This window comes from Gracilinanus agilis, chromosome 4 (genome assembly GCF_016433145.1).
Source record: "Gracilinanus agilis isolate LMUSP501 chromosome 4, AgileGrace, whole genome shotgun sequence".
NCBI classification, from domain to species: domain Eukaryota; kingdom Metazoa; phylum Chordata; class Mammalia; order Didelphimorphia; family Didelphidae; genus Gracilinanus; species Gracilinanus agilis.
Window position 1 is genome coordinate 234,636,477 of NC_058133.1, and position 26,471 is coordinate 234,662,947.

Here is a 26,471-nt window from a genome sequence, read left to right on the forward strand (position 1 = left end):
TGAGGTGTTGGGATGAGATCAGTGGGCTTGAGGTCAGAACCCTTGGTCCTGCTAATTTTCTTGCTTTGGTCATCTTGTTACTTCTCTGAGTTTCAGTTTCCTTATCTACAAAGTGAAGGGGTTATAATAGATGATTTCAGCTCAAAATATTTCTTTGGTGTGAGAGGAGGGGATGGAAGAGAAAACAGGGCTGCAAAGTTAGGTTAGGGCTGGGCAGCTGAAGGAGAGGGGGCGGCTGTGTGTTAATGGTTGGGGTTGGGGAGCAGTGCTTGACCTTTCACCATGGGCAGGCCTGGTGGTGAGGGGGTATACAGAAAAGGCTGGAGGCTGGCTTAAAGAAGCAGGGAGGGTGGGGAATTCCTGGAAACACACGCCCTCTTCTACCCCTCAGCTTGGCTGAGGCCCCAGGAATGATATATTCAGTAAGTAGGCCTGGTGCTGGGGAGGTAGAGTGCCATGGGAGTGTCTTGAGGCAACATCTAGGGACGCGATGCCTCTTGGTATTCTAGGAGCCTGGCTTTCTCCAGTGGGTTAAGGGCCCGAGCTTTGTGTTGCTGTTTCTCTGCTCCTCCTACCAGGGGAAGAAAAAGTTGGAAATGAAAGAACAAGGGCTTCTTGGGTTCCTTAGAAGCGGAAGAACTAGACACACTCCCCTGTGCTTGTTTTGGGGTGGGGCTAGAATGAGTGAACTGCAGAATCCTTATACCTTCCAGGCTTTAGTGGGACTCAGCTAAAGGACTCCTGTGGCTCTAGGTCCAGGTTATCTTGTCTGAAATCCTGTTCTCCGATGAGCTGAATGAATGCTTTTCTTGATATCTTACCCATAAAGTAAAGTAAAGTCAGGAAAGATTTCATGGAGCATGCTGCAACTCACTTTATGACTCAACTTTATTCCTGCACCCAGGAAGAGGCTCTGAGAGAAAAGTCATCTGGGCAGGAACAGGAGTTGTAGTTGAAGGGCTTTTTATTTTGCTTTCTCTCACTGATTTTCTCCTCCCCTTGGTAGGGGACTTTAAAATGAAGCCATTCTCACTGGAATTCTGTCCACTGCGGGGAGGGAGCTGGTCAGACAAAGGCAGATTGTTCTCGGCTGTTGTCCTCCTTCGTGCTGCTGTCCTGGGTCCAGGGGGGAGGGGATGGCTGATATATGGGGGAGTAGAGATCTTTTCTTCCTGCATTGAGAACAAGAAGATCTTCGCTTTAGAATCGAGGTAATATTTGATGTGTGCTTTTAGCCTTGCCAGCCCTTTGGAGTAGCAGAAGTTGTCCTTAGTCAGAATCTGATTTTATCTGGAAAAGGGCTTTAACTGGTCACTGGTTAAGCTGGAATCCTTTCTGCCCTTAGGCTCAATTTTACTGAGGCTCCCCAGACAGAACTGGGGAGGAGATTGTGAGGGCAGTGAGGACTTAATTCCCCCTGTATCTTCCTTTACTGGGGCTTTTGCCCCTAGTGCTTGTTCCTAGGAGTTGGAGGTGGGGTGATTATTAGGCCTGAGACAGGTTTCCTGTGTTTGAGGAAGTGGGTCCTGGGTTCTGGGGAGGCTACCTAGCTACTCAGCATCAGTGATGATGTATTCATGTATTAGTTTGTGACCCTGCTTTTCAGGCTGTTTTGAGTAATTTCCATTCAGCTCTTGACTTTTCTACTTCCCTGAAACTCTTCTTCCAGACCTCTGGATTGTGTAAAATAGGCAGGAATTGTATATATAGGGAGGCAACTGGAGGTTAATAAACACCCCACCCCCAACTTCCTGAAGCCTACAACAACCAGGAAACAAATGTCCCTACCTAGAGAATTACACGAAGACGGAGCGCTCCTCCCTAACCTTCTTCTGCCCCTCTTCCTCAGTCAGGAGAGAGCCAGTCCCTCTTCCCTCAGTCAGTGGAAAAAATAACATTCTTTTAAAATTTTTTCTTTAAAATTTATTTCTTTTTAACATTAATTTTTTTAAGTTCAAAATTCTCTCCTCTCCCCTCCTCTACTCACTGAGAAGGCAAGCAATATGATTAGAATAGTATCATTCCCAAATTAGTTCTGTGCTAGACTTTGGGGAAACTCACCCATCATGTGCTCAGCTGGCACAGTCCTGGCTGGCATGGTCAGGGGGAAAGGAGGGGTAATATTGTTCACAGCTTTGATTGGCACAGGCTGGAGCCTGGGAAGGGCAAGTGCCTTGCCTAGTTCTACATAGTGTCTCCAGGGAGCAGGGCAGCTTAGATCTAAATGTCATCTGACCAAATTTTCCGTTTCTCTCTAGGTGGGAGATAGTTGTGACAACCGCCTGAGCAGCACTGGGAAGCACCTGAAATGTCCCGATCCCCTTCCTTCATCCTTTCCATTCCTGAAGGCAAAGAAAATCCTAGGTAAATTGCCAGTTGGGCTTGGGGCAGAACTCTCATATTGCCAATGTTGCATAGTGGGCATGGCATTGGTCTTGAAGTCTTGAAGTCAGGAGGCTTGGGTTCCAATCCTAGCTCTAAAACATACCATTTGGGTGAATTTGAGCAAGTCCTTGAACTCTTCTTTTTGTTTGTATCTTCATCTGGGCAATGTAGCAATCCCATTGGGTTAATGTTCTCCATCCTTACCTCAAAGAGTTATAAGAAAGAAAAATGCTTATAAACTCTGGAAGGCCACAGAAATGTAAGACAGAAAGCTGATGGGAGATATTCATGTATGTAGGGAGGGGAATCTTCCCATAGGGACCTCTGACAGATTTTGATAAAACTTATCTGGGAGAGCTTCTGGGGTACTGGCTTTCTTGAGAAGCAGGCAAAGGGGAAAGCTGCCTGACCCACAGAACTCTGACTTTTCTATTCCCTAACAGCCAGGACCTCAGCCCATATGATGAGAGCATTGTACACGATTCCTTCCACCAACTTATCCAGGAACAGAGTCAGCAGGCTGAAGCTGAAGCTCTGGAGCTCCAGGAGTGGTCTTCCAGGGACAAAGGTAAACAGTTTATCCAGAGAGGAGGAGCAGGTTCCTTTCCCTAGTAGATGGATCTAAGATAGATTCCAGTTATTTGTTTAGGTAAGTAGAGGATGAAGTGGGTGGAGCACTGAGTCTGAAGTCAGAGAAGCCTTGAATTCAAGTCTAACCTTAGACCTTTACTGTGACCCTGGACAGAACCCTGAGCCTGATGGATAGTGTGCTGGCTCTGAAGTCAGGAAGCCCTGAGTTCAAATGTGACCTCAGATACTTTTTAGATATGTAACCCTAGACAAGTCATTCAAATGCTGGCTTGCCTCAGTTTCCTCAACTGTAAAATGGGAATAATAACAACACCAATTTCAGCAGGTTTGTTGTATGGATTAAATGGGATGGTACCTTTTTACACTATGAGAATTTATTTTTCACATATTTATTAGTTCTCCTACCAGAGCAATGGAATAAAAAGTCCCTAGTTCCTATATATTAGAGAGTATCATTGTGTATTCCTGTGTCTGGGATCTCCTCAGAGATTCTATCCAGTCTACTGCTTTTTGCATTTTCTTTGTCCTCGGGAATCCCCAAAAATATGTCTTCCTTTTTAGCAGATTTTGGTTAATAAATAAAAGGGGCAAGGATCCTTTTCCAGCTACATGCAGACCTTCTCCTGCCCACCTATAGTTGGGGAAGGATTGAGGGTTGATGGACCACCTCTTAATTAGCTAATTACCAATTAGAAATATCTTGGGATATTTAAGGGAGGGGCTGAATAATGAGCTCCTAAAACTATTTTTTAAGCTGCCCCATGAGGTCTGTGTTCCAATAGATTCATATGTTACTTTATCAATTATGATGCTGGCCTAACCAATAAATGAATATATATTCAATTAACTGATATTTCATACCCTAAATCAGTCTCTCCAGATAATTTAAATTGTCTCAACATTTAGCCCAGTGCCTGGCACATAGCAGGAACTATATAAATACAGGGATCCCTTCCACATTGCTGGGGTCAGATGCCCCCTGCAGTCTGGAAAAAATGCATAAATTTTGGTTTTGCATTTTTTTCACAAACTTTATGTTAAATTATACTATATAATATGCATTTCCGAGTTCCTAAACTTTTCCTGTGTTGCCTGTAGCTTCCATAAAACCTCCCAAATTCCCATTTAATTTCTTATGATGACCTTGAATATATCGAAACCATGATGGAGAAAGTCAAGATGTGGAAGAGATATCTGTACTTGTTCCCACCCTTCCCCGTTTGGTCCAACCCCCTCATTTTGCATGAAGAAACAGCACCATAGAGATGAAGTGATTTGCCTAATGTCACACATTTTATAAGTATCATAGGCAGAATTTGAGCCCAGATCTTCCTTGATCCTAAATATAATACTCAATCCACTTCTTATTGCCTACTACTGGGGCTTTTAGGTTACTAAAACTTTTAAATTATAGTAATCCTTTAGATTACAGTAAATCCTTTAGGTTACAGTAACTTTAGAGTAAAGGAACAGCTATTTGATTCCTTGGGGTTTTAGTAGTTTTCTCCAGGATAAATGGTGACTGAAGTCCCTTCTAATTCTTAAGTTCTGTGATTCTTTTATAGATGGAGTTCGCCAGCCTCAGTCGGAGTCCTACAGGGCCCCTCAGGACTATAGCTCAGCCACCCTTCGGATCTTGGCCAATATGCCCAGCCGAACCATTGGTGAATGAGGGAAATCTCTTCCTTAAATCTGTTTCCTTTTTGCCTGATCCATCCCTGCTCCCTTCTAGGTCCTTCACCTAGCTCTGCGGGGTCTTCTTTTTTGTGCAGTGCTGTGGGAGTTAGAGCTTGCATGTGTTTAGAGCTTGTATCTCTCCTACCCCTGCCCTGCATGGCATCCTGATAAAGTGCTTTCTTGGTTTTTAAAAAAGACTCTACAGGAACATGAATAAAAATAGAAAGCTTTTTGGATGCTAATGATGCCTTGAGTTCTCTTGGGAAAGAGGTTTTCCTGTTGGGTCTCATTCAGGGACTCAGACCTCCTACTTATACTCTTTACTTGTGGAACCCTGGGAAAAGACCCCAACCAAACTTTTAAAGAATAGAGAGACAATCATGGTGCTGTAAACATCCTACCTCCATCTTCTTAAGCTCAAGGTAACTTCCAGAACATCAGTTCTGGAAAGAATGAGAGGTGATAGAGGGGATTGGGGATGGAGAAGGAGGATAGAAGAAGATGCATAATTAATCTATCTCATTCCTGAGTTTTCCCAAGTTTAAGTATCTTCTCTTTCCACAATTTATCCCATTTTCCCAAACCCCACAGGCCGAAGCAGGGGGGCCATTATTTCTCAGTACTACAATCAAACAGTCAGATTGAGGCGGAAAAATAGCCGGCCCTTGCTGAGGGACATGTCGCGTTCTGCCCGACCCAGTGTTCGACAATATGACTTGGATTTGGACTTGACTCCCAGAGAAGAAGAAGGTGAGTCTGGCTAGAGACTATTCCACTGTACTAAGAGAATCTTATTATCTCTTAGGGATTCTACCTCCTAGAATTCTAGATTCTATCTCTTTCTCCTTCACTTATTTGTGTCAGCCTTTGCCCTTAGACCTTTCTGGCAAACATTTTCTCCAGTTCCTCCTTTCTAGATTCTGTCCTTTTTTTGAACAATCTTCTAAATAGTTTTGTTTTAGAGAAGAGGATCAACATATCCTCCTCAGGTCTCTTCCTATTCACCATTTGGTATCCACAGTGGAAATATCAGCCAATCGATATTAAGTACCATCTATATGCTAGTCTCTGGGACTACAATAAGAAGAATGAAATATTCTGTGCCTTCAAAGGTACACTGGAATGTAAACTTGAGGGCAAAGGCTTTTTCTTTTTTTAATAAAGTATTTAGTAAACATTTGCAAAATCTCAGACTGAACTAAGATACAAAGTATGAGCAAGAATAGTTCCTCCCCTTAAAAGAAACTTCATTTCTAATTTGGAGACCATATATATAACTTGGAACATAAAAATAATGTTATTTATCATTTCAATCATGTCCATCTCTTCATGGCCCAACTTGGGGTTTTCTTGACAAAGATACTGGAGTGATTTGTCATTTCCTTCTCTAGCTCATTCTACAGATGAAGAAACTGAGGCAAACAGGGTTAGATGACTTGCCCATGGTCACATAGCTAAGTATTTGAGGATGGATTTGAACTCAGGTCTTCCTGGTTTCAGGCTCAGTATTCTATACGCTGCACCACCTATTTGCCTACATATAAGATACACATAGAGTAGATGGAAGTCACCTTCAAGAGTAGGACACTAACTATACTGAAATAACCAGTAGGCATGATAGGTTTATTTTTTTAAGGATGAGGGGAGATTGATTGGGTTTATTTTTAAAAAACCCTTACCTTCTAACTTAGAATCAATACTGTGTATTTGTTCTAAAACAGAAGAATGATTAGGGCTAGACAATGAATGGGGATTAAGTGACTTGCCCAGGGTCACACAGGAAGTATCTGTGGTCAAATTTGAACCCAGAACCTCCTGTCTCTAGACCTGTCTTTCAAACCACTGAGCCACTTAGCTGCTCTCCAGTCACTTAAAAGATTGTCCCATTTTTAAAACTTCTGTCTTGTCATCTCTAGCCTCTTTTTTACTTACTAAAAAAATTTTTTTCCAACCTTTCTTTAGAAAGAAGATTCTTTTGCTGTGTTGGTTACAGAAGTTCCCTTCATTCTCCCTCTAGATAAATGAGGTCTGCTTAGGAAAGAATCCACAGATCCTTAAGCCTAGTTCTATTCTCCATGTCTTCTACCTTAACAGAAAAGCGGAGCCTCTTGGTGAAGGAACTACAAGGCCTGACAGTAGCCCAGAGGGACCACATGCTTCAGGTCATGCCCCTGAGCCTGACTGAGAAACGCTGCCTCCGGTGAGTATTCTCCCTGGCCCCAACTTGGACCCAAATTCTTCATTTAATCTTCTCTTTCCCCAGTCACCCAGGAGTGGGGAACTTGCAGATGTGTGAGAGTGATCCACTGAGCAGGATCTACTGAGCAGGGCTGGGGGCTACTCAACTGAAAGGAATTGCTGCCATCCCCATATCCTCCTTCAAAGACCAATGGCCTTCTCCTGCTCTTAAAGCCAGGACAGCTGTATCCAGAGGGGAAGGCAGAAGCACCACTGTCATAGCCAGACCCAGTTGTACTGCTGTAGTCGTCTCAAGTATCATTGTATTATAGTAAGTATTGATTTGTGTGTTCTGTCTTCTTCCTTTCACCCCTTCTTTCTTCATCTTTGCCTTTTCAATTAAAAAAAAAAAATTCCATCTTAGAATCAATACATTGTATTTGCCCCAAAGCAGAAGAGCAGTAATGGCTAGGCAGTGAGGGTTAAGTGACTTGCCCAGGGTCACACAGGTAGGAAATGTCTGAGATCAGATTTGAACCCAGGAACTACTGCCTCCAGGCTTGGTGCTCTATCCACTGAACAACCCAGCTGCCTCCTGTGCCCGCTCAATGTTAAAGTCATCTTGTTTCTCTGGCCCGTGAAGGGGAGAGGAAGGGTCAGTGGAAAGACCAATCAGAAGATCCAGATTTGAATATTAAGTATATATAATCGGACAAATCACTTTAGTTCACCAAGTCTCTGTTTTCCCATCTGTAAAATGGAAACAGAATGCTTGTCTTAATGGTCTCACTAGCTTGTTGTGGGGAAAGCTGCTTTATAAATTCCAAAGGATTATACTACCTATAAGCTAATATTATGATTCAACTTCACACCAATTGATAATAAATGTTTCCTGCATTAAATTGAAATGATTCTTGAGATAAATACTAACAATTCTTTTTTATTTTTTAGCCACATTTGTTAGTCAGCAAGCATTTATGAAGTGTTTTCTGTGTGCCAGGTGCTACACTAAATGCTAGTGATATGAAGAAGGGCTGAATCTCACAGTCCCTGCCCTCCAAGACCTCACATTCTAATGTGAGAAACAACATGTAAATAACTAGGTCCGTATTGGGGGGGGGGGGTGCGGAGAAGAGGTGAGAGACAGAGACAGAGAGAGGGAGGGAGAGACAGAGAGAGAGAGAAGAAGTTAGGGGAGAGAAGAGGGGAGAGAGAGAGGATATGAAGATAATCTGAAAGAGAAAGGCATTAGTAACTTGGGGGAACGGGAGAAGCCTCCTGCAGAAGGTGGCATTTAAGCTTTGTCTTTCAGGACATCAGGGAAACTAAGATGTGGAGATGAGGAGAGATACATTCCAGGCAGGGCAGGGACAGTCAGTTCAAAAACGCAGAGATATGTTAGAGATGGGAGTATAATGTGGGAGGAAGGACAAATAGGTCAGTAGTTCAGAGTAGCTGGATTGTAGAATATTTGCAAGGTATATTTGGAAGGTAGTTGTGTGCAATAGAATGTCAAAGAGTAGGAAAGGGCCAGGTTGTGAAGAGGGTTTTAGTTTGTTTTGATTTAGTTTTTTTAGCATTCATTTTTTTTTAAAACCCTTGTACTTCGGTGTATTGTCTCATAGGTGGAAGATTGGTAAGGGTGGGCAATGGAGGTCAAGTGACTTGCCCAGGGTCACACAGCTGGGAAGTGGCTGAGGCCGGGTTTGAACCTAGGACCTCCTGTCTCTACGCCTGACTCTCACTCCACTGAGCTACCCAGCTGCCCAGCATTCATTTTTTAATATTTTGAATTCCAAATTCTCTCTCTCCCTTCCTTTCCCCTCCTCTCTCTTTGAGAAGGCAAGCAATTTGATATAATTATGCATATGGAGTCATGCAAAAAAAACTGCTGTATTAGCCATGTTGTAAATGAAAACATAGACCACAAAAAGGAAGAATAACAAAGTAAAGAAACTATTTCAATCTGTATTCAGACACCATTACTTCTTTCTCTGGAGGTGAATAGCATTTTTCTTAAATCCTTTGGAATTGTATTGAATCATTGAATTGATCAGAATTGTCATTCATAGTTGATTATCTCACAATTTTGCTGTTACTGTATACAATGTTATTGTTCTGTTCATTTTACTTATATAAATCTTCCCATGTTTTTCCAAAAGCATTCTACTCATTCTTTCTTTCTTTTTCTTCTTTTTTAAAACCCTTACCTTCTGTCTTAGAATCAGTACAATTGGGATTAAGTGACTTGCCCAGGATCACATAGCTAAGAACTTCTTATTATTTCTTATAGTACAATAATATTCCATCACAATCATATACCAAAACTTGTTCAGCCATTCCACAGTTGATGGACATTTGTGATAATGAGATCTACCCTGTTCATTCTTAAATTTAATCACCAAAAGGTGAGAACATCCCCTCTTAATTCACAAGTTGGGAGGTCTGTGACCCATATATGCTAGAGTGAGTGATGAATCAGAATTTACTGACTGCCTCCTGGGCAGTCCTAAGAAAAGCATCTGTTGTGATCGGACATGTAAACTAAGAGGAAGGCACAGGAAGTGATGCAAAAGAGGCCCCTTTAAAAGAAAGTTTAGTGAGTTTAGTCTTTTTCTTGTTCATGGCTTGGACTTGAAGGAGCTCTGGCTGGGACCCTGTGACCTTGGTGAGTGAAAAAGGCTGACTGACTACCTTAACTTCCCTGGAGGCATTAGCCTTTGGGAGGCTCCTTTGATTGGGAGAAGCCCTTGTGGCTAAACCCCTTGTTAACTGACTTTTAGGCTCTCTGACTGGGCCTCTGGAGCCCTGCCTGAGTAAAGCCCAGACTTGAATACAAATCTAGTTCGTTAAGTTAGATCTCTTACTCTACCCTCTTCTCATATTTCTATTTCCACTCTCTCCTATATTTTATAAGTAAATTACTAAAATCATTTTAGGAATTAGTATTTATTCAGTTCCTTGGTGACCACACCTTTAAAAATTATTCACCCAACCAAAACCCCTTTTTCCCTCTTACACATTGCCATAATTTCCATTTACTTGACATCACAAAAAGAGCTGTTAAAAGTATTTTATGGTATAGTATGGGTTCTTTTCCTTAGATCACTTTAGAATTACAGACCTAGTAGGGGCATTGCTAAGTCAAAGTGTATACACAGTTTTATAGCCTTTTAGGTATAATTCCAAATTGCTCTCTAGAATGGTTTGATCAGTGGTGAAGAGTTTAAATGCCAAAACAGAGGACTTTATATTTTATCATGGAAGTAAGATAGAGCCACTGGATTTCATTTATGGGTGGGGAGAGTTGACATGGTCAAACCTATGCTTTAGGAAAATTACCTTGGCTTCTAGAGGGGTGGAGGATAGATTGTAATGGGGAAAGACTTGACTCAGGGAGACTCACAAGTAGGGTATTGCAAATCAAATATGAGATGTGTAGGTCCTGAAGTAGGATTGTGGCCATATAAGTGGGCCATAGCTGAGGGTTGTGGTGAAGGTAGAAGCTACAAGCTATAAGATCTGGCAATGGGTTAGAAATGTGGGATTAGCAAGGATGTGATGGCAGGGATGAAATTGAGGGTATGAGTCTAGGTGAATGGAAAGATGGCATTACCCTTGGCAATAATAGGAAAGTTTGGAAAGGAGTAGGATTTGGGGGGAAAGGTTATGAGTTTTGTTTCAGATATTTTGAGCTTGGAATGCCTATGGAGCATCCAGTTTGAGATATCCAAGAGGCAGCTGGAGATGAATGTCTATAGAGATGGAGTGTATCTATATGATATATAAATAAGTATATGTTATATATAAGCTATATGATACTATTATATGACATAATATATATAAAATTATGTAACAATGTATTATTTTCCAATATCTATAACAATGTTATGTATAATATATCACCATATATTATATACACACCATTATATATAATACATTGTATCACACATGATATATATAACATATAATATATAACACACATATATCATAGAATATATCTTTCTAGATCTACATATCTATAGATAGATTGACAGATAGACCTGGAAAACACCTGCCTAAGAGATGATAACTGAACTGCAAAGATCGTCCGTAGAGCAAATAAAGAAGTGGATTGAGGATAGTGTCCTGGGGAACTCTGTCTTACCCATGGGGAACAGGCATGAAATAAATGTATATCCATGCTAGCAATTCTAAATAGAAAAATGCAGCAGATTCTCACTGATGTAGTGTTAGCCCCTTTAGTTACTGCCCCTTGAGACCACCTGGGCTAATTTCTGGTCTAGGTGGCTTTCTATGACAAAAGTAATTTCCTAGCCTCATTTGTCTTGCACCATCTCCTCTCTTTCTTTGAGAGATTCTAGGACAGTTGGTCCCTTTGAAACCATTTAGAAAGGGAGAACTTAGAATTTTAGAAAGGGTGAATCTGTTTTAAATAAGATAACTGATTATCGGTTATGTATGTAAGGGTTTAATGTATGTCTGTGTGTAAGTATGTAAGGGGATTAATAGCAAGTCAGTGGTGGGGCTGGGGTTAGAACTGATCTGATTCTCAAGGTCTGAGCTTTTCCCTAATATATTTTTGCCTATAATACCCTTTAATGGATTCTAGCATATTGTCCTGAGTGCAGAATTAGATATATGACTCTAGTTCCCCACCTAGTGGTCCATTGGAAACCGGTTAAAATCTATCTTCAGCATTTAGTAGCTGAGTGATCTTAGGCAAGTCATTTAACCTCTGTCTGCTTCAATTTCCTTATATGTAAAACGAGGATAATAAAAGCACCCATCTCTCAGGATTATTATGAAGGTCAAATAAGATCTTATTTGTAAAGTACATTGCAAACCTTGAAGCACTAATTATTAAATGCTAATCAGTATTATTATTATCATTAACAATGTTCTTGTCCTCACAGACTTTCCGCAGCTTGTGGTATGGACTTCTTTCTAGTCTTTATGCCTTGAAGCCCTGGCGTTACTCTCTGAAGCAAATCAGTGGCCAATTTGGCTCCAGTGTCCTCTCCTATTTCCTTTTCCTGAAGACCTTGATCTCCTTCAATGTCCTGCTCCTTCTCCTTCTCCTGCCCTTCATTGTGGCTGTGCAGTTGGCCTTCCCCCCAACTTCAGAGTTCCCCTTCTCCCAGTCATTCACAGGCCTGGAACTCTTCACAGGTAGGGTGAGTACAGGGAACCAGGTTGGTTAGGACTATACTTTTTGTCAAATTCAAGACCTTTTCAACCCACTGAAGCAGATTATCTTTCTGACTTTCTTCCCTACCCTCTTCTTTGTTCATGGATGTATCTTCATTTTTTTCTAACTGAGCTTTCCTTAACTAGAGCTTTGTGTAGTCTGCTATGACAGTGGGTTGGGGGATACAGTTTTTCTTTGCCAGGTGATGCTAAAAATGACTAGAAACTCATCCACCTATCAGGAAACAGAGCTCTCCCTTCACCATATGCGCCCCAAGCTATGTGTATCAGGGTCATCTTTTTTCTCCTCCCATGGCTACCACTTTTTATTCTTTACCCCCTTACAAATGTTAGCATTAGGGGCCTGGACACATGACTAATGAAGTACTGCATACACAAAAAGATCTGAAGATTTTAGTGTACTAGAAGCTCAATATTTATATACTTACTTGGTCTTAATCATTAGTCAACTAAGTAACATGATAACTATGGAGTATGATGTGATGTTATAGATGCAAGGTGTCCAGAACAAAGTCATTGTCCAACTATATCTGGACTATGGGGTTCTGTTCTGGATGCTACATCATAGGAAGGATATTGACAAACTAGATGGCATCCACAAGAGGGTCAAAAAAAATTGGCTTGAAAGAACATAAAACCACACTATCTGAGGATTCTTTGTTTTTTTTGTTTTTTTTTTAAAGAACAGTTTGACATGGAGGAGAGGAGACTAAAGAATTCTTATCCTTGAAATATTTGAATTGGAACAAGAAATATCTTTCTCCATCATCCCAGAAGGCAGGACTAGGAGAAGTAGGTAGGAGTGACAGGTAGATAGATCTTAGCTTATTATAAGGAACTTTCTAACAATTCTATCTGTCTAAAAGTAGGACAGACTGCATAAGGTCCAGAAAGTTAATGAAGCAATTTGTGATTTGGGTAGGGCTTGATCTGTATGGCCCCCAAATCACCTTTCCACTATGAAACCAATAGTGTTTTCTCCTGTTTGTATTCTTGTGGTGGCCTTAACTTTGGTCCAAGTCCCTGGGTCTTTCTTTCTTTTTTTTTTTTTTTTAATTAAAATTGTTTTCCCTCTTTAACTTTATTTTCCTGCCCACTACTTGCCTTTTCCTTCTTCTGCTTCCTCATTCATTTTAGTTGAGGGTAGAATGAATGGGTGGTTGGGTAGGATCCACTGACTTTCCTCTTGAACTATCTCACCCTCCCTCTTTGCAGGGCCAATTCACCCACACAGTAATGTACTATGGCTACTACAGTAACTTCACTTTGAACCAGCCATGCTCCTCCCAGCAGAACAATGACCACTGCCCTCTAAGGACAACCCACCTGCCATATAACATGCCCTTGGCCTACCTCTTTACTGTTGGTGTTTCCTTCTTTACCACCTGCATCACCCTGGTATACAGGTAAGAAGAGCCTTTTCCTGCTCCTGAAGAAAGCTACTTTACCCCCATCTCAATATCTTATCCTATCTACCTTTCTTCCTTCACTTTCATCTCATTTACTCCAAAATTGTACTCTCTCCTGCTCTACCTCCCAAACCTCCTCTGATTCTTTTAATTCTTATTTTTTATTCTACTAATAATTCAAAGACAGAAGGGCAAGAGCTAGGTAAACAGGGTTAAATGATTTGCACAGGTTTTCACAGCAAGGAAGTATCTGAAGTCAGTTTTCAACATGGGTTCCCCTCATTCCAGGCTTCTCACTCTATCCACTTAGCTGTCCCTTCCTCTTCCCATTTTAACAGGATTATGAAATGCAAGAGGTGGAAGGGACCTTTGAGATGATCTAGTCCAACTTATATCTGAAAGAACCTCCTCTACAGACATCCCAGAGTAGTGTTCTTCTAGACTTTCTTTGAAGACCTCTAAAAAGGAAAACTCCTGGCTTCCCAAGGCCAGTCCTAATTGTTAGGAAATTTTTCTCTATATCAATCCTAAACCTGCTTCAGTGATATCTACCTGCTCTTCATAGTTCTGCCATCTTGAAGCCATCTAATCCTCTTTCCACAAGATGGCTGGCTTTTTACATAGTTGAAGACAGACTGAAACATCTCCCTTCAATCCTTTGCTTTTGATTCCTTTGCCTCCCTTTCCTATATTCTCTTGCTTCTCTCACTCTACCTCACCCATTCATCTCCTTCTCTCCCTAGCATGTCTCATTCCTTTGGAAAGAGCTACCAGGTGGGCAGTACTCCTGCAGTTCATGCCATCACTGTCTTCTGCTCCTGGGACTACAGGGTGACCCAAAATTGGGCTGCCCATCTACAGCACGACAACATTAGGACACAGTTGAAGGTGAATGGGGTCAGGGAATTTTTGGGATCAGTCATTTACCCTCTACATACCTCTATACACACCCTATTCCATCCTATGACTCATTAACCCAGGTGCTTTTCAATCTCTGCCTTAGATCTGAGACCTAAAACTAGAAAGGAAGCAAGAGGCTGGAACTACAAAAAGAAGAGTTGGTTTTAGACAACAGGCTGAAGTTTTGTATTTAGGCAAATCTTCCAATGCATGGAGTCTATTTGTGCTGGTTTTCTCAGAATGTAGGTAGCCCAAGTGCAGGCTGGCCCAGGGTGTCTCCACCTATTCTGAGGTTTCCTGCTGGCCCAAATTCCATATGCTGTGAAATTTTGGGTCCAGCTGGGTCATTCAGGCAACTCTCAAAATTGGAGTCCCCTTTGTGTACTGAGTATTGTGGAGGGACAAAAGAAGGAAAATACCTTCTTGGCCTTCTGGGACTTTTTAAACTGGTTAGGGAGATTGCAAATCCACAAAACAGGTATAAGAGTTTCAAGATAAACATAGATCAATGGAGTGCAGATTAGAGCTCTTGAATGACTTCCTAAAAATAGGACTGAAATACAATTGAGATGCTCTTCCCTTATTTCTTTGTAGAACTAAGGGACTATGTTTTTGGAAAGTTTCATTTACTGTCAGTTTGGGCTGATGTGTTGGTTAGTTTTATGAGCTACTTTTTTTCTCTCTTTTTGTTACAAGTTATGATTTTCTGGTCTGAGGAGGGGAGAGTGATAAACTCAGAATGGAGGTATCAAAAACAAAAGATCAAGGGGCAGCTAGGTGGCTCAATGAATAGAGTGCCAGGCCTGGAATTGGGAGATGTGGATTCAAATATGACCTCAGCTACTTCCTAACTGTGTCACCCTGGGCAAGGCACTTTGCCTAGCCCTTACCCTTCTGTCTTAGAGTTGTTATTAAGACAGAAATTAAAGGTTTAAAAAAAGAGCAATCAAATATTTTTTTAATTTTAAGGCAAACTGATCTGTTATAAATATTTTTGCATATGTGAGACATGAACTCTTTTCCTGTCTTTAATTTGCTTGAGGTAAAATCATTGGGTCAGAGGGCAAGTACAGCTTACTAATTCTTTTGATATTATTCCAAATTGTTTTCCAGAATGATTGGACCAGTTCACAACTCTACCTATAGTGCATTCTTGTGACTGTTTTCTCATGACCCCTCCATCATTTATTGTTTTTGTCTTTCATTATCTTCGTCAATCTGAAGAGCGTGAGGTGAAATATGAGAGTTGTTTTAATATGAACATTTCTCTTAATTCTCTCAAGTGGTTGTCAATAACTTACATTCATTAAAAAAACAAAACACCTTACCCTCCATCTTAGAATCAATACTGTGTATTGGCTCGAGGTAGATGAGCTAGGTAATTGGGATTAAGTGACTTGCCCATGTTCACATAGCTAGGAAGTAGCTGAGGTCAGATTTGAATCCAGGTCCTCCTAACTACAGCTCTGATGCACTGTGCCACCTAGCTGTCTCTATAATGAGGTCTTAATGTGGGAAAGGTGAGCATATTATTTTAATTGGAGAAGAAAAGAAGGGATCCCAGAATTCTGTCTCTTCCAAATCCTCATTTTATAAATGAGGAAACCATGCCCCAAATGATTTCATGACTTGCCTAAGGTCACTCAAAGTAATAAGCATCGGACAGTCAGGATCTGAACCCAGGTGCTCAACTCCACAGTTGATGCTTTTTCTCCCCTGTACCACTGGTTTCCTAGAAGAGTCAAGGTATAGAGAACTTAGAGTAGGAGGTAAAGAAGTGGTAGAGAGACTTTTAAAAGCTATTGAACTTTTTTTTTGGACAGAATCCTGGGAATCATTGCAGGTTCTTGAGCACAAAAATGACATAAGGAAAAGATCCAGGTTCAAGTAGATTCTACTTAGTAGAAGTTTGGTGCTGAATTGCTTTGTGACCTTGGACAAATCATTTAACCTCTGTAAAATGGAGACAATAATTGTAATATCTGTTTCACCAGGTGATTTCCAGGAAAATGCTTTGTAAAACAAAGTGCTTCATGTAAAATCTATATGAGATTGCTTACCATCTCAATAAGAAGGTGAGGGTAGGAGTGGGGATAGGAGGAAGAAGGGAGAGAATTCAAGATAATATTCTTTGAAAAATGTTGGAAAGTGTTTTTGCATGTAATTGGCAAAAAAATTAAATTAAATTAAAAACAAACAGAAAAACAAAGCATTTTAAGAGGGCTCTAAGGGAGATTAGTGCAGGCCTTGGAGTCAAAGGGACAAGCTAGGAGGTTCTTCCAGGAGTGCTCCAGACATGAAGGATGTGGAATCAGAACTTCATAGCTAAGGCTAGGTGACACAGTGACTTTGTGAAGGTCAGTCTTTAAGGGATGCTCCCAACCAGATATGACCCTAGAATGATTCTAGCCTCTTATGTTCCTGGCCCTTTCCAACCTTATTTTCTCTCCTTGTTTTCCCCCACTCCCCACCACTGATTTTCTGGGTACTTGCTGGAGTGTGAGAGGGACCTGGGCACTAACTGACCTCTGGTTTTGCTGGCAGGAGCTGTTGGCTGAGTGGCAGCTGAAGCAACACCCAAGAAGTATGTGTGGAAAATTGAGACAGATGATAGTGCTGCTTCTGGTGTGGCTACTGTGCTTGGGCACTGCCCTTGGGTGTGCCATTGCTGTCTACTCATTCTCAGAGTTCATGCATGAAGTGAGCCCTCCAACTTTGGGATATTTTGATCCTAGGGAGGGGCACAGGGTTGGGAGTCAGGACTGGAGCTGCTTGGTAAGAACTACCAAAGAGGAGCTCCATCTTAAGGATTTCCTTGTCTTCTTTGTGGTCCCTTATAATTCATGTCTTAGACCATCCTACCCTCTGCCCTGGGATCCTAAGCCTTGAACCCGGCCCCAGCATCAGCACTTGAGTGTCACTCATGGTATTGTTAGTATGCTTCTGTGTACCTCATCCATTTCTTTTCCCTCTTCCATTCTTCATTTTGGTCTTGCCTGAGATAATTTGTCAAGTGTCTTTCAAAGGACTAGGTAACCATTAGTTACTATTTTCTGTCTTTTTCCTTTTCTCTTATTATTTCTCTCCTACTTATGCCTTAAATCTTCCCAGTAAGATTCTGGGCAATTAGCCCATAGTTTGCAAATGTTTTTATTTTGGGGGTGGGTGGGACAAGGATATAAATTCATTGATTAGACTAGCATATAACTTAATAGGTAAATGACCTTCTTGATGATTAAAAACCACAAAGGTCTTTCAGGCAGATATATAAATACAGTTTGGGAATTATTATTCAGCCTCTCCTGAGGTCATCCTAAGACATCTCTTTCTGGTGAATAGTTAGTGAAGAGGTTGTTTATTAAGACTCTCAACCCCTCCCCACCCCCATAGGAAGGAAGAACTATTTTATCCATTAACTAGGTTTTATTGGGAGGAAACATTCCTAGGAGTTCCTAAGAACAAAGGAAATAAATTGCAAATGTTTTTTGTAGGGAGGACCCAGACTCTGTGTACCAATCTCAATCTTTGATTCACTTCCACCTGAGAAGACTTAAAAAAAAAACCAAAAAAACAACCTTATCTTCCATCTTAGAATCTGTACTGTGTAAGGGCTAAGCTAGGAAGGTCAAATGATTTGCTCCAGGAAGTGTCTGAGGCTAGATTTGAACCTAGGATCTCATGTCTCTAGGTCTAGCTCCCAATCCACTGACCGCCTTACCTGCCCCCATCCTACAGACTTTTCACATGAACATATCTTCCTCTCCAAGGCTCAGGACTTCCTATGCCTAACCTACCCCAGAGTTAGCCTGTGTGAGTGAGCTTATTTACTTATCATTCTACCTTAAGAACCACGAGACCAAGACCCAGATGATCAGTGAGAAGCTCCAGGAAGCTCGTCTGCTGGCTTTGCCCCTGATAGTCTGCATCATCAACCTGGTGGTTCCCTATCTCTATAATGTCTTTGCCAGCTGGGAACAGCATGACTCTCCTGTTTTGGAGGTGTATGTGGCCATTTGCAGGTAGGGCAGGGTTCTGTTCCCCCATTGCCACCCTTGGGAATCTGACTTACTTGCCTATCTATCTACTCCCCCACCTGGTCCCCTACAACATCCTTCTCTCATTTCCCCACCTTTTCTCAGGAACTTGATCCTCAAGATGGTTATTTTGGGACTTCTCTGTTACCACTGGATGGGCCGTAAGATTAGAACACTGGGAGACCAGGTGAGGGATCCAAGAAAGTAATTTCTGAGAGCCAAGAGGGCACTGTGTCTGTATGCTATGCATCACACATAGGTACTTTGTGTTTGATTAGTTGAACTGAATATGGTATGTATCATAAAATATATTTATTGAGACCCCTATTTGCTTTTAGAACATTTCTCACCACTTCCTCCCTTCCTTTGCCCTGCCACCCCCTTCCCAAAAAAAACAATTAGGAAGATACCAACTGTGCTCAGATATGGGGGTAAAGGATAGTTGTGGGATAAGCAAGGTATCCCCTGGCCCTGAGGTGACCGTTATTTCATCATGGAAGCTGTCGGAAAGAGTAGGAGTCAGGAGGACTGGATTTGAGTTATGATCCCAACTGTGACCTTGGGCATGTAATTTCCTTACTCTGATCTTGTTTCCTTATCTGTAAAGAACAGAGGAAGAGAATATTAGTCTCTGAGAACTGGAAGAGACCTTAGGGGCCCATCTGATAATATTCTTTGCAGGACCTACCTCCCATGAGTTTGGTGAGAATTATATAAAATAATCTGTGAGGAAGTCCTTTGTAGATCCAAAGCCAACAAGCTTAAGCAACTGTTAGAGGATTCTTTTTATCATCATCATCAGTGCTGGGAGACGTTTGTGGGGCAGGAGCTCTACCGCTTCATGATCATGGACTTTATCTTCACGTTACTGGACACCCTCTTTGGGGAGCTGGTCTGGAGGTAAGAGAGGCAGTGGAAGGATAGGGTTAAACCTAGAGTGTCTTGGAGGGTGTATTTGGTCCATCCTCCCATACCCCCCATTTCTTGCCCTTAGGTCTCTTTTCTGTCTCTGCCTTCTCTAACATAGACAGTGAGTGTGATGGAGAGGGTAGAGTCTGAAAGATCCAGATTTTAATTTTTGGCTTTGACAATGGATTATGTGACCCTTGGCCAGTTATTTAACCTCTCAGAGACTCAGTTTCTGTAGCTGTAAAATGGGGATGTTAATAATAGCACCTATATCACAAGGTTGTTGTAAAGTTCAAAGGAAATAATTTAGTTTTACAAACCTTAAAGTGTTATATAATTGTTATCATTTGTTTTAGTATAGAGAAAGGGAAAAACAAAAATTGAAATAAAAGATTTAAGCACTATATTCCTCTCCCTGGGGGAGTCCATTGACTTCTCTGGCAAGATACTTAGTCTGTCTTTGTCCCTTCTCATCCCATGTGCAAATGACTCATTCCCACATTAATTCAGTATAACAAATGCTGGCATTCTTAGCTCAAAGTGTTATGGTAGAAGGTCATAGGTTTGTATAGTTCACAGCTGGGTGCTCTTACATTGACCCCAGGCTCTCTCTAGATTATAGAATCACATTGCCACGGGGACCTTTCTGAGATTAAGTTAACTTCCTTATTTTACAGGGAAGAAAATGGAGTCCCAGAAAGGAAACCTGACTTCCCTTCCATCATCACATAGCTAATTAGTGACAAAGCTGGAATTAGACATTAGTCCTTATAATAACACCTGAAGTTCTTATCTCTTTGGAATAATGATATTGGCAAGTCACTTACTCTGTCTCCTTCAATTTTTCATCTGCAAAATGGGGATAATAATAGCACATAGGGTTTTTTTAGGAGAAAGTGAGATTGTATCTGCAATGCAGTTTGCAAACCATAAAATGTTATGTAAGTGCTAGCTATAATAATTGGGCAGCTGGGTGGTATATTTGGAAAGAATGCTAGACCTGGAGTCAGGAAGACCTGAGTTCAAATGTGGCCTCAGACACTGTGTGGTCCTGAGGAAGTCACTTTCCAGTGTTTGCCTGAGTTACCTCATCTGTAAAATGAGTTGGAGAAGGAAATGGTAAACCACTTCAGTATCTTTACCAAGCAAACCCCAAATGGAGTCACAAAGAGTCTGACATGACTGAAACAACTGAGTAACAAATAATAGTAATTGTTATATTATGTATCACTTTAAGATCTGCAAAGCACATTTTAGTTACAGTCCCATTTGGTCCTCACAACAACCCTGGGAGGTAGATGCTATTATTATTCCTATTTTACAGATGAAGAAACTGAGGCAGACAGTCATTAAATTACTTGTCCACTTAGTGTCTAAGGCAAGATTTAAACTCAGGTCTTCATGACTTTAGATTCTGCACTCTAACCACTGTACCACCTAGCTGATAGAAACTCCAGGAAAGTGTTTTACACATGTTGGTCAAATTAAGTTGCACAGACCTCCTCAGTCTTCTGAGTTGTTTGACTCACCTACTAAGAAAAATGAGGAACATCTACATTTTTTGCCATGCCCAAGGCCTGAATGATTGTGCCTCTGGGTGAATGGCTATTGAGGAGGCCACAGATGATGCTTAGATGCTCCTACCTGTTTCACCTGTACAGTAACTGTTCTTGTTCTCTTAGGCTCATTGTAGAGAGGCTGAAGGGGGATCGAAAACCAGAGTTTGATGTTGCTAGAAATGTGCTGGAGCTGATTTATGGGCAGACCCTGACCTGGTGAGTTCTCCCTCACAGATTTGCCCCACTGTGGTCCATCACAGAGCCTGAGTGCATAGTTCTTTGGCTCCGAGGTGGAGGAGAGATGCATCTTCGAGGGTGTGCAGGTGTATCCCACGGGTAAGGCAGCCTCCGCTTGGGCTCTTCCCCCAAGGTCCCTGGGCTCCCTCTTCATTCCTATGGGCCAAGAGGGACACTCCAGTTTTCTGTCTAGCTTTTGAAACTTCTTGTCTAGTTTTCTCAGAAGCCAAGAGAGTAGGAGAGATATTTTTATTTCATTTCCATTGTTACCATTCTGAGGTAGGAGCAGATTAATTGCTAGGTGCAGTGAGGTTGCCTTGGTTTTTGTTGTGTTTTGTTTTTTAAATTTTATTTCTTCATTTACATGTTATAACAATTTTCAACACAGATTTTCCAAAATTATAAGATCTAAATTATCTTTCTCCCTTCCTACCCTCTTCCCTCCCAGATATGATAAGCAATTTTTTTTTGTTTGTTTGTTTTTAAACCCTTGTACTTCGGTGTATTGTCTCATAGGTGGAAGAGTGGTAAGGGTGGGCAATGGGGGTCAAGTGGCTTGCCCAGGGTCACACAGCTGGGAAGTGGCTGAGGCCGGGTTTGAACCTAGGACCTCCTGTCTCTAGGCCTGACTCTCACTCCACTGAGCTACCCAGCTGCCCTATGATAAGCAATTTGATCTGGGTTATATACACGCATGATCCTGCAAAACTTATTTTCCATATTGGCCATTGTTGTGAGAGAATGTTCATATAAAACCAAAACTTGGGGTTATTTTTAAGAGCCTGACCCGGGCCTGGATTCCATTATTTTCCTCCATGATGACATGGGCAGGCAGAGGAAGGAATTTGTGGCCATTTATATTAACCAGCCAGAGCTACCCTGAAGCAAAGGCCACTCCATGCCCCTGAGTGGGCTGGTGATTTCTCATTTCATAGGCCTCCTTGGACCCCCAGGGCTCCGTTTCCATGACCTCTTTGGACATAGGAACTTCAACTTTCTGACTCAAAAGACAGGGAATGGGGGGCACCCTGGGTGAAGATACTTGTCATTCTAGGAGTCTTTCTCTTTTGCTTTTTTTTCTGCAGGCTGGGTGTTCTCTTCTCCCCTCTTCTCCCTGCCATCCAGCTCCTCAAGCTCTTGTTCCTGTTCTATATCAAGAAGGTAATGAGGTTCTGTTGTGCAGTCAGTCAATAAATATATATTAAATACTCACTGTGTGTCAGGCCCTGTGCTTAAGTGTTAGGGACTGAGGCAAAAGATAGTCCCTGCCCTCAGGAAGCCCATAGTCACTCTGGAGGAAGGAATTGTGGCTTCAGTAATTACCTTCTGGTCTGGGACTGTGGACTGTTCTGTATACACATAGCAGGCAAGGCTTACTAGTAAAATGGGATCAATACCTATTTTTAAAAAAATTATGCCCTTATCTTTCATCTTAGAATGGATATTAAGTAGGCAGAAGAGTGGTACGGGTTAGGCAATTGAGGTTAAGTGACTTGCCCAGGTTAACATAGCTAGAAAGTGCCTTAAGCCAGATTTAAACCCAGGACCTTCTATCCCTAGGCCTGGCTCTCTCTCCACTGAGCCACATAGTTGCCCCTTAACACTTTTCAGGATTACAGTGAGGAAAAGAGGTTATATGTGTTATTATTGCAGGATGTTTTATACACCATTGACTTTGACTCTTTTTGAGAGACTTCAGTTTCCCCTTGTGTCCGGTCTTCCAAATTGTTCCTGGAGAATCATTTCCCTTTTATTTGGAAACTTGTGGGATCATAGGAATATCTATCCCACCTTCTGTTTTCCATTATCTACCTTATTTCCCCCAAACAGATTTCCTTCTTTATCCTTTATCTTTCCCTCTAATCTCTGCAAAACTCCCCAGAGCCCTTTGGACCGCATTGATCTGATTGTACACTTTCCCTCCTCCTTCTCTAGATTTCTAGATTGAAAGGGGGAGAGAGAAGAAACACAGAAAACAATCTGTTTTGTCTTCTTTAGATCAGTCTGATGGCAAACTGCCAGGCACCTAGGAAACCCTGGAGAGCTTTGCACATGACCACTATTTTCATCACCCTCCTCTGCTTTCCCTCCTTCTTGGGAGCAGCCATATTCCTCTCCTATGCCATCTGGCAGTAAGTCCACATTTCTTGGAGGGTCAGCTTTGGGATTAATTTCATTTGCCTTGCTGCCAGCTTCTTTTAGGACACAGACATAGAACTGGGTGGTAAGACCAGGGTAAGAGTGAGGAAGACATTTTAATTGGGTGTCTATGAAGGGTCAACCCTTTCCAGCTGTAAGTGATAGACCCTAGTGGTAAGAGCTGAGAGGGAGGGAGGGACCTGACCTTGGGATTATTTTAGGATCTGAGGTTTACATTGCTTATCTAGCCTCTTCTTCTCAGAGTGAGACCCTCCAGGACATGTGGGCCGTTCCGGACTTTGGATACCATCTATGAGGCTAGCAAAGTCTGGATTCGACGCCTGGAGGAGGCCAGCCCCACTATCACTTGGTTTACCTGGATCCACCAGTATCTGGTGGAAAATACCTTCTTTATTTTCCTGATATCAGCTGTGCTTCTGTGAGTAGGGGCTCCAAGGGAAGGAAATTGGGAACTGATCTTATGACTTCTCCATTCTTTACGAAAGAAATATTTCCATATCCTCAGATTATGGTTCACAGGTCTCTCCACCCCCATCTTCGAAGTCTCCCAGACTGTACTGTCCAGCCACCTTGTATGTTGTGCACAAGGGGTCACAATTTATGATTCAAGACCCTGTCACTTGGCCACAGAATTAAGAACAGTCTCAGAGGTCATCTAGTCTAATCTGTATCTCAATAAAAATCCCCTCTCCAGTGTTTTAATGAATGACCATCTGGTCTTTGTCTGAAGACAAATAATTGGGTAATTTCTCTTCCTTAAACTGGTTTTTGGTTTACTCGTTTGTAAAATGAGTTCTTTAGACTAAATGATTTGTTAAAATTCCAATTGATATTGTGAAAATTTAACTCTAGCCTGTACTCCTTTCTTTAGTAGCCTAAGACAAACTTTGGATTTTTAAAAAGAGAGAGTTTGATATTAAGTTTGAAGTTACAACTTACCCCACCCTCAAATAAATTAAGAATGCAGATACAGGCTGTGGTTTATCTGTATATAAACTACTTGACATAGTGGGGTAAAGGAAAGACAGTGGTGTAGACATGCATACCCTGCTGTCAGTCTAAAAGTTTCCTGACTCCTAGCATCCAAGAGACCTTTTTCTCTTGCCCAGAGTGAGGTCAGAGTCTTCCAATTGGAGGGGCTTTGGAAAGGGATGTTGTGAAGAGCATAAATTTGAGACTTGAGAGGAAGTGGGGATTTTTTAGCTGGGAATCCAGAGTGAGAAGATATATGTAGGCCAAGGTTCTGCCTCTCTGCTTTTGACCCTGCTCTTGGAAGAGGTTTGCTAAAGGAACTGCTGGCCACACATGACTGGTGACCTTCTCTTTCTTTGGCCTTAATTATAAATTAAGATACAGTCTCTAGGGAATTTTAATCATAATAGTATCCTACCTCTCCCTTTTACAAGGGATGGAATATGAGACATTCCATTTGTATTCCTGGAAATAATAAACATGACCTCTCCCCTCCTTCTTCAAATATACTTGATAAAAATCTCTGCTCAGGAAAAAGTCATTGCCCTTATTTATAAAAGTGATGCGATGCTCTCATTATCATCATCATCATCATCATTGGTTCATTCAGCTAACTTATACTATCTTATTTATAATGATAACTATAGTCAGCTTTTATACCACTTTAATGGTTTTCAAAGTGCTTTACAAATCTCTTTTGATCCTCCTAACAATCTTGGGAGGCAGAATCCAATGATTTGCCTTATTTTACAGATGAAGAGGCAGAGGTTAAAAGATTTGCTTAGTCATATAGCTAATAAATGCCTGACATCAGATTTGAACTCCAGACTTCTTATCTCCAGGTCCAGAGCTCTATTCTCTGTCTGCCTAGCTGCCTGTTTCCTTCACTCTCCTGCCTTTGACCTTTAGGGTTGGCTAGGAATAAAACTGTGGTGGACACAGGAGGGAAACTCATTAGTTCACAGGAAGAGTAAACCTGCTATCCTGGCATTCTTTGAATCATACACTAAGGAGTCCTAGGTGTAGTAAAAGCTGTTTTACCAGTGAGTGGAAGGGTCACTGGAACTAACTTTCTTATGCAAAGAATAGCTTGTGTTTATAAACTTTGGTGGTGTTTTTTTTAGAGCTGTGATCTACTTTAATATCCAGATGGTGAAGGGACAGCGGAAAGTCATTTGCCTACTCAAGGAGCAGATTAATAATGTAAGTGTGTAAAGGAGGGGAGAAGAGTCATAATCTTTTTCTCTTCAGCTCAGGTGCTCTCTCACTTGCTGTTCTCTTACCTATTGTGTCTCTGCTATTGCAGGAAGGTGAGGATAAAATCTTCCTCATCAACAAGCTTCACTCCATTTATGAGAGTAGGGCAACCAGTAACTAAGGATCTGATGGGAAAAGAACACAATGAAGGTGAGAGGCCAGAATGGAGGAAGCCCAGAGCTGTGCCAGTGTGCATGGTCTCCTTGAAGCAAGCTCCAACATGGAGGATCATAAACCCTTGTCCTGCCAGCTTATAAAAAAACAAGCTACTAATTCATAGCTTAATCAGCATTACATTATTGTGCCTGTACTCCTAGAGCCTCTCCAATAATTGTCATTTTCCTTTTTGGTCATCTTTGCTCAACTCGAACTCTTTTCTCATGAGAGGGGATTATTCTTGGCTATTCTTCCCTGTTGTTCTGTTCTTCTGTGTATGCTCCAAACCTCTCTACCACCTTTTTGAGTTCCTAGTTATACTTTCAGGATAGTTAAACTCTGTTTCCTGGATAGCCATAGTAGCAGCTATAAAGTGTTATTGAGAAATGCCCTGCCTCTTCTCAGTTTTGGCAAGTCCCTTCAGGAGCAGGCACTCTAGGGCAGCAGTGATCGAGTAGGAGCCAGTTCCTTTCCTTTGGGTAGGGCAGTGGGAGAAGTACAGGATGAACTGACACAATTGTTTGTGATCTCCATCATGGGTTAGTATAGTAGTAATGTACAGGGTACAGCTATCAAAGCTTATAACTTAGGCTAGGACTTTTGGGATACCCTTTATATGATTTATAAATGCAGGTGTTTCTTCCATATTGTGGCTTTCCCCATCACGGTTATGATATATCAGATATAAGAAATTAAGTGGGAATTTGGGGGGAGTTGTGCTGAAGCTGCAGATGACACTCAAAGGCCAGCAGACAATGCAGAAGAAGTTTAGAAACTCAGAAATGCATAAAATATATGTTTGGTATTGTATAATAACAACATATTTTATCTTTTAA

The 26,471-nt window shown here is 41.5% G+C and overlaps 1 protein-coding gene across 1 annotated transcript; it reads left to right on the plus strand.

Annotated features, from left to right (window-relative positions):
• The first annotated feature begins 1,163 nt into the window (after nt 1-1,163).
• Nucleotides 1,164-26,378, plus strand: TMC6 (transmembrane channel like 6). Its single transcript, XM_044677121.1, has 20 exons — nt 1,164-1,211; nt 2,259-2,364; nt 2,829-2,953; nt 4,542-4,640; nt 5,245-5,403; nt 6,748-6,853; nt 7,066-7,162; nt 11,748-12,008; nt 13,258-13,448; nt 14,195-14,339; nt 16,896-17,051; nt 18,198-18,370; nt 18,491-18,572; nt 19,188-19,285; nt 20,977-21,069; nt 22,176-22,251; nt 23,089-23,222; nt 23,492-23,668; nt 25,347-25,425; nt 25,529-26,378. The coding sequence occupies exons 2-20, from the start codon at nt 2,309-2,311 to the stop codon at nt 25,598-25,600; spliced, it is 2,379 nt and encodes a 792-aa protein (XP_044533056.1). The 5' UTR covers nt 1,164-1,211; nt 2,259-2,308; the 3' UTR covers nt 25,601-26,378.
• The last annotated feature ends 93 nt before the right edge of the window (nt 26,379-26,471 follow it).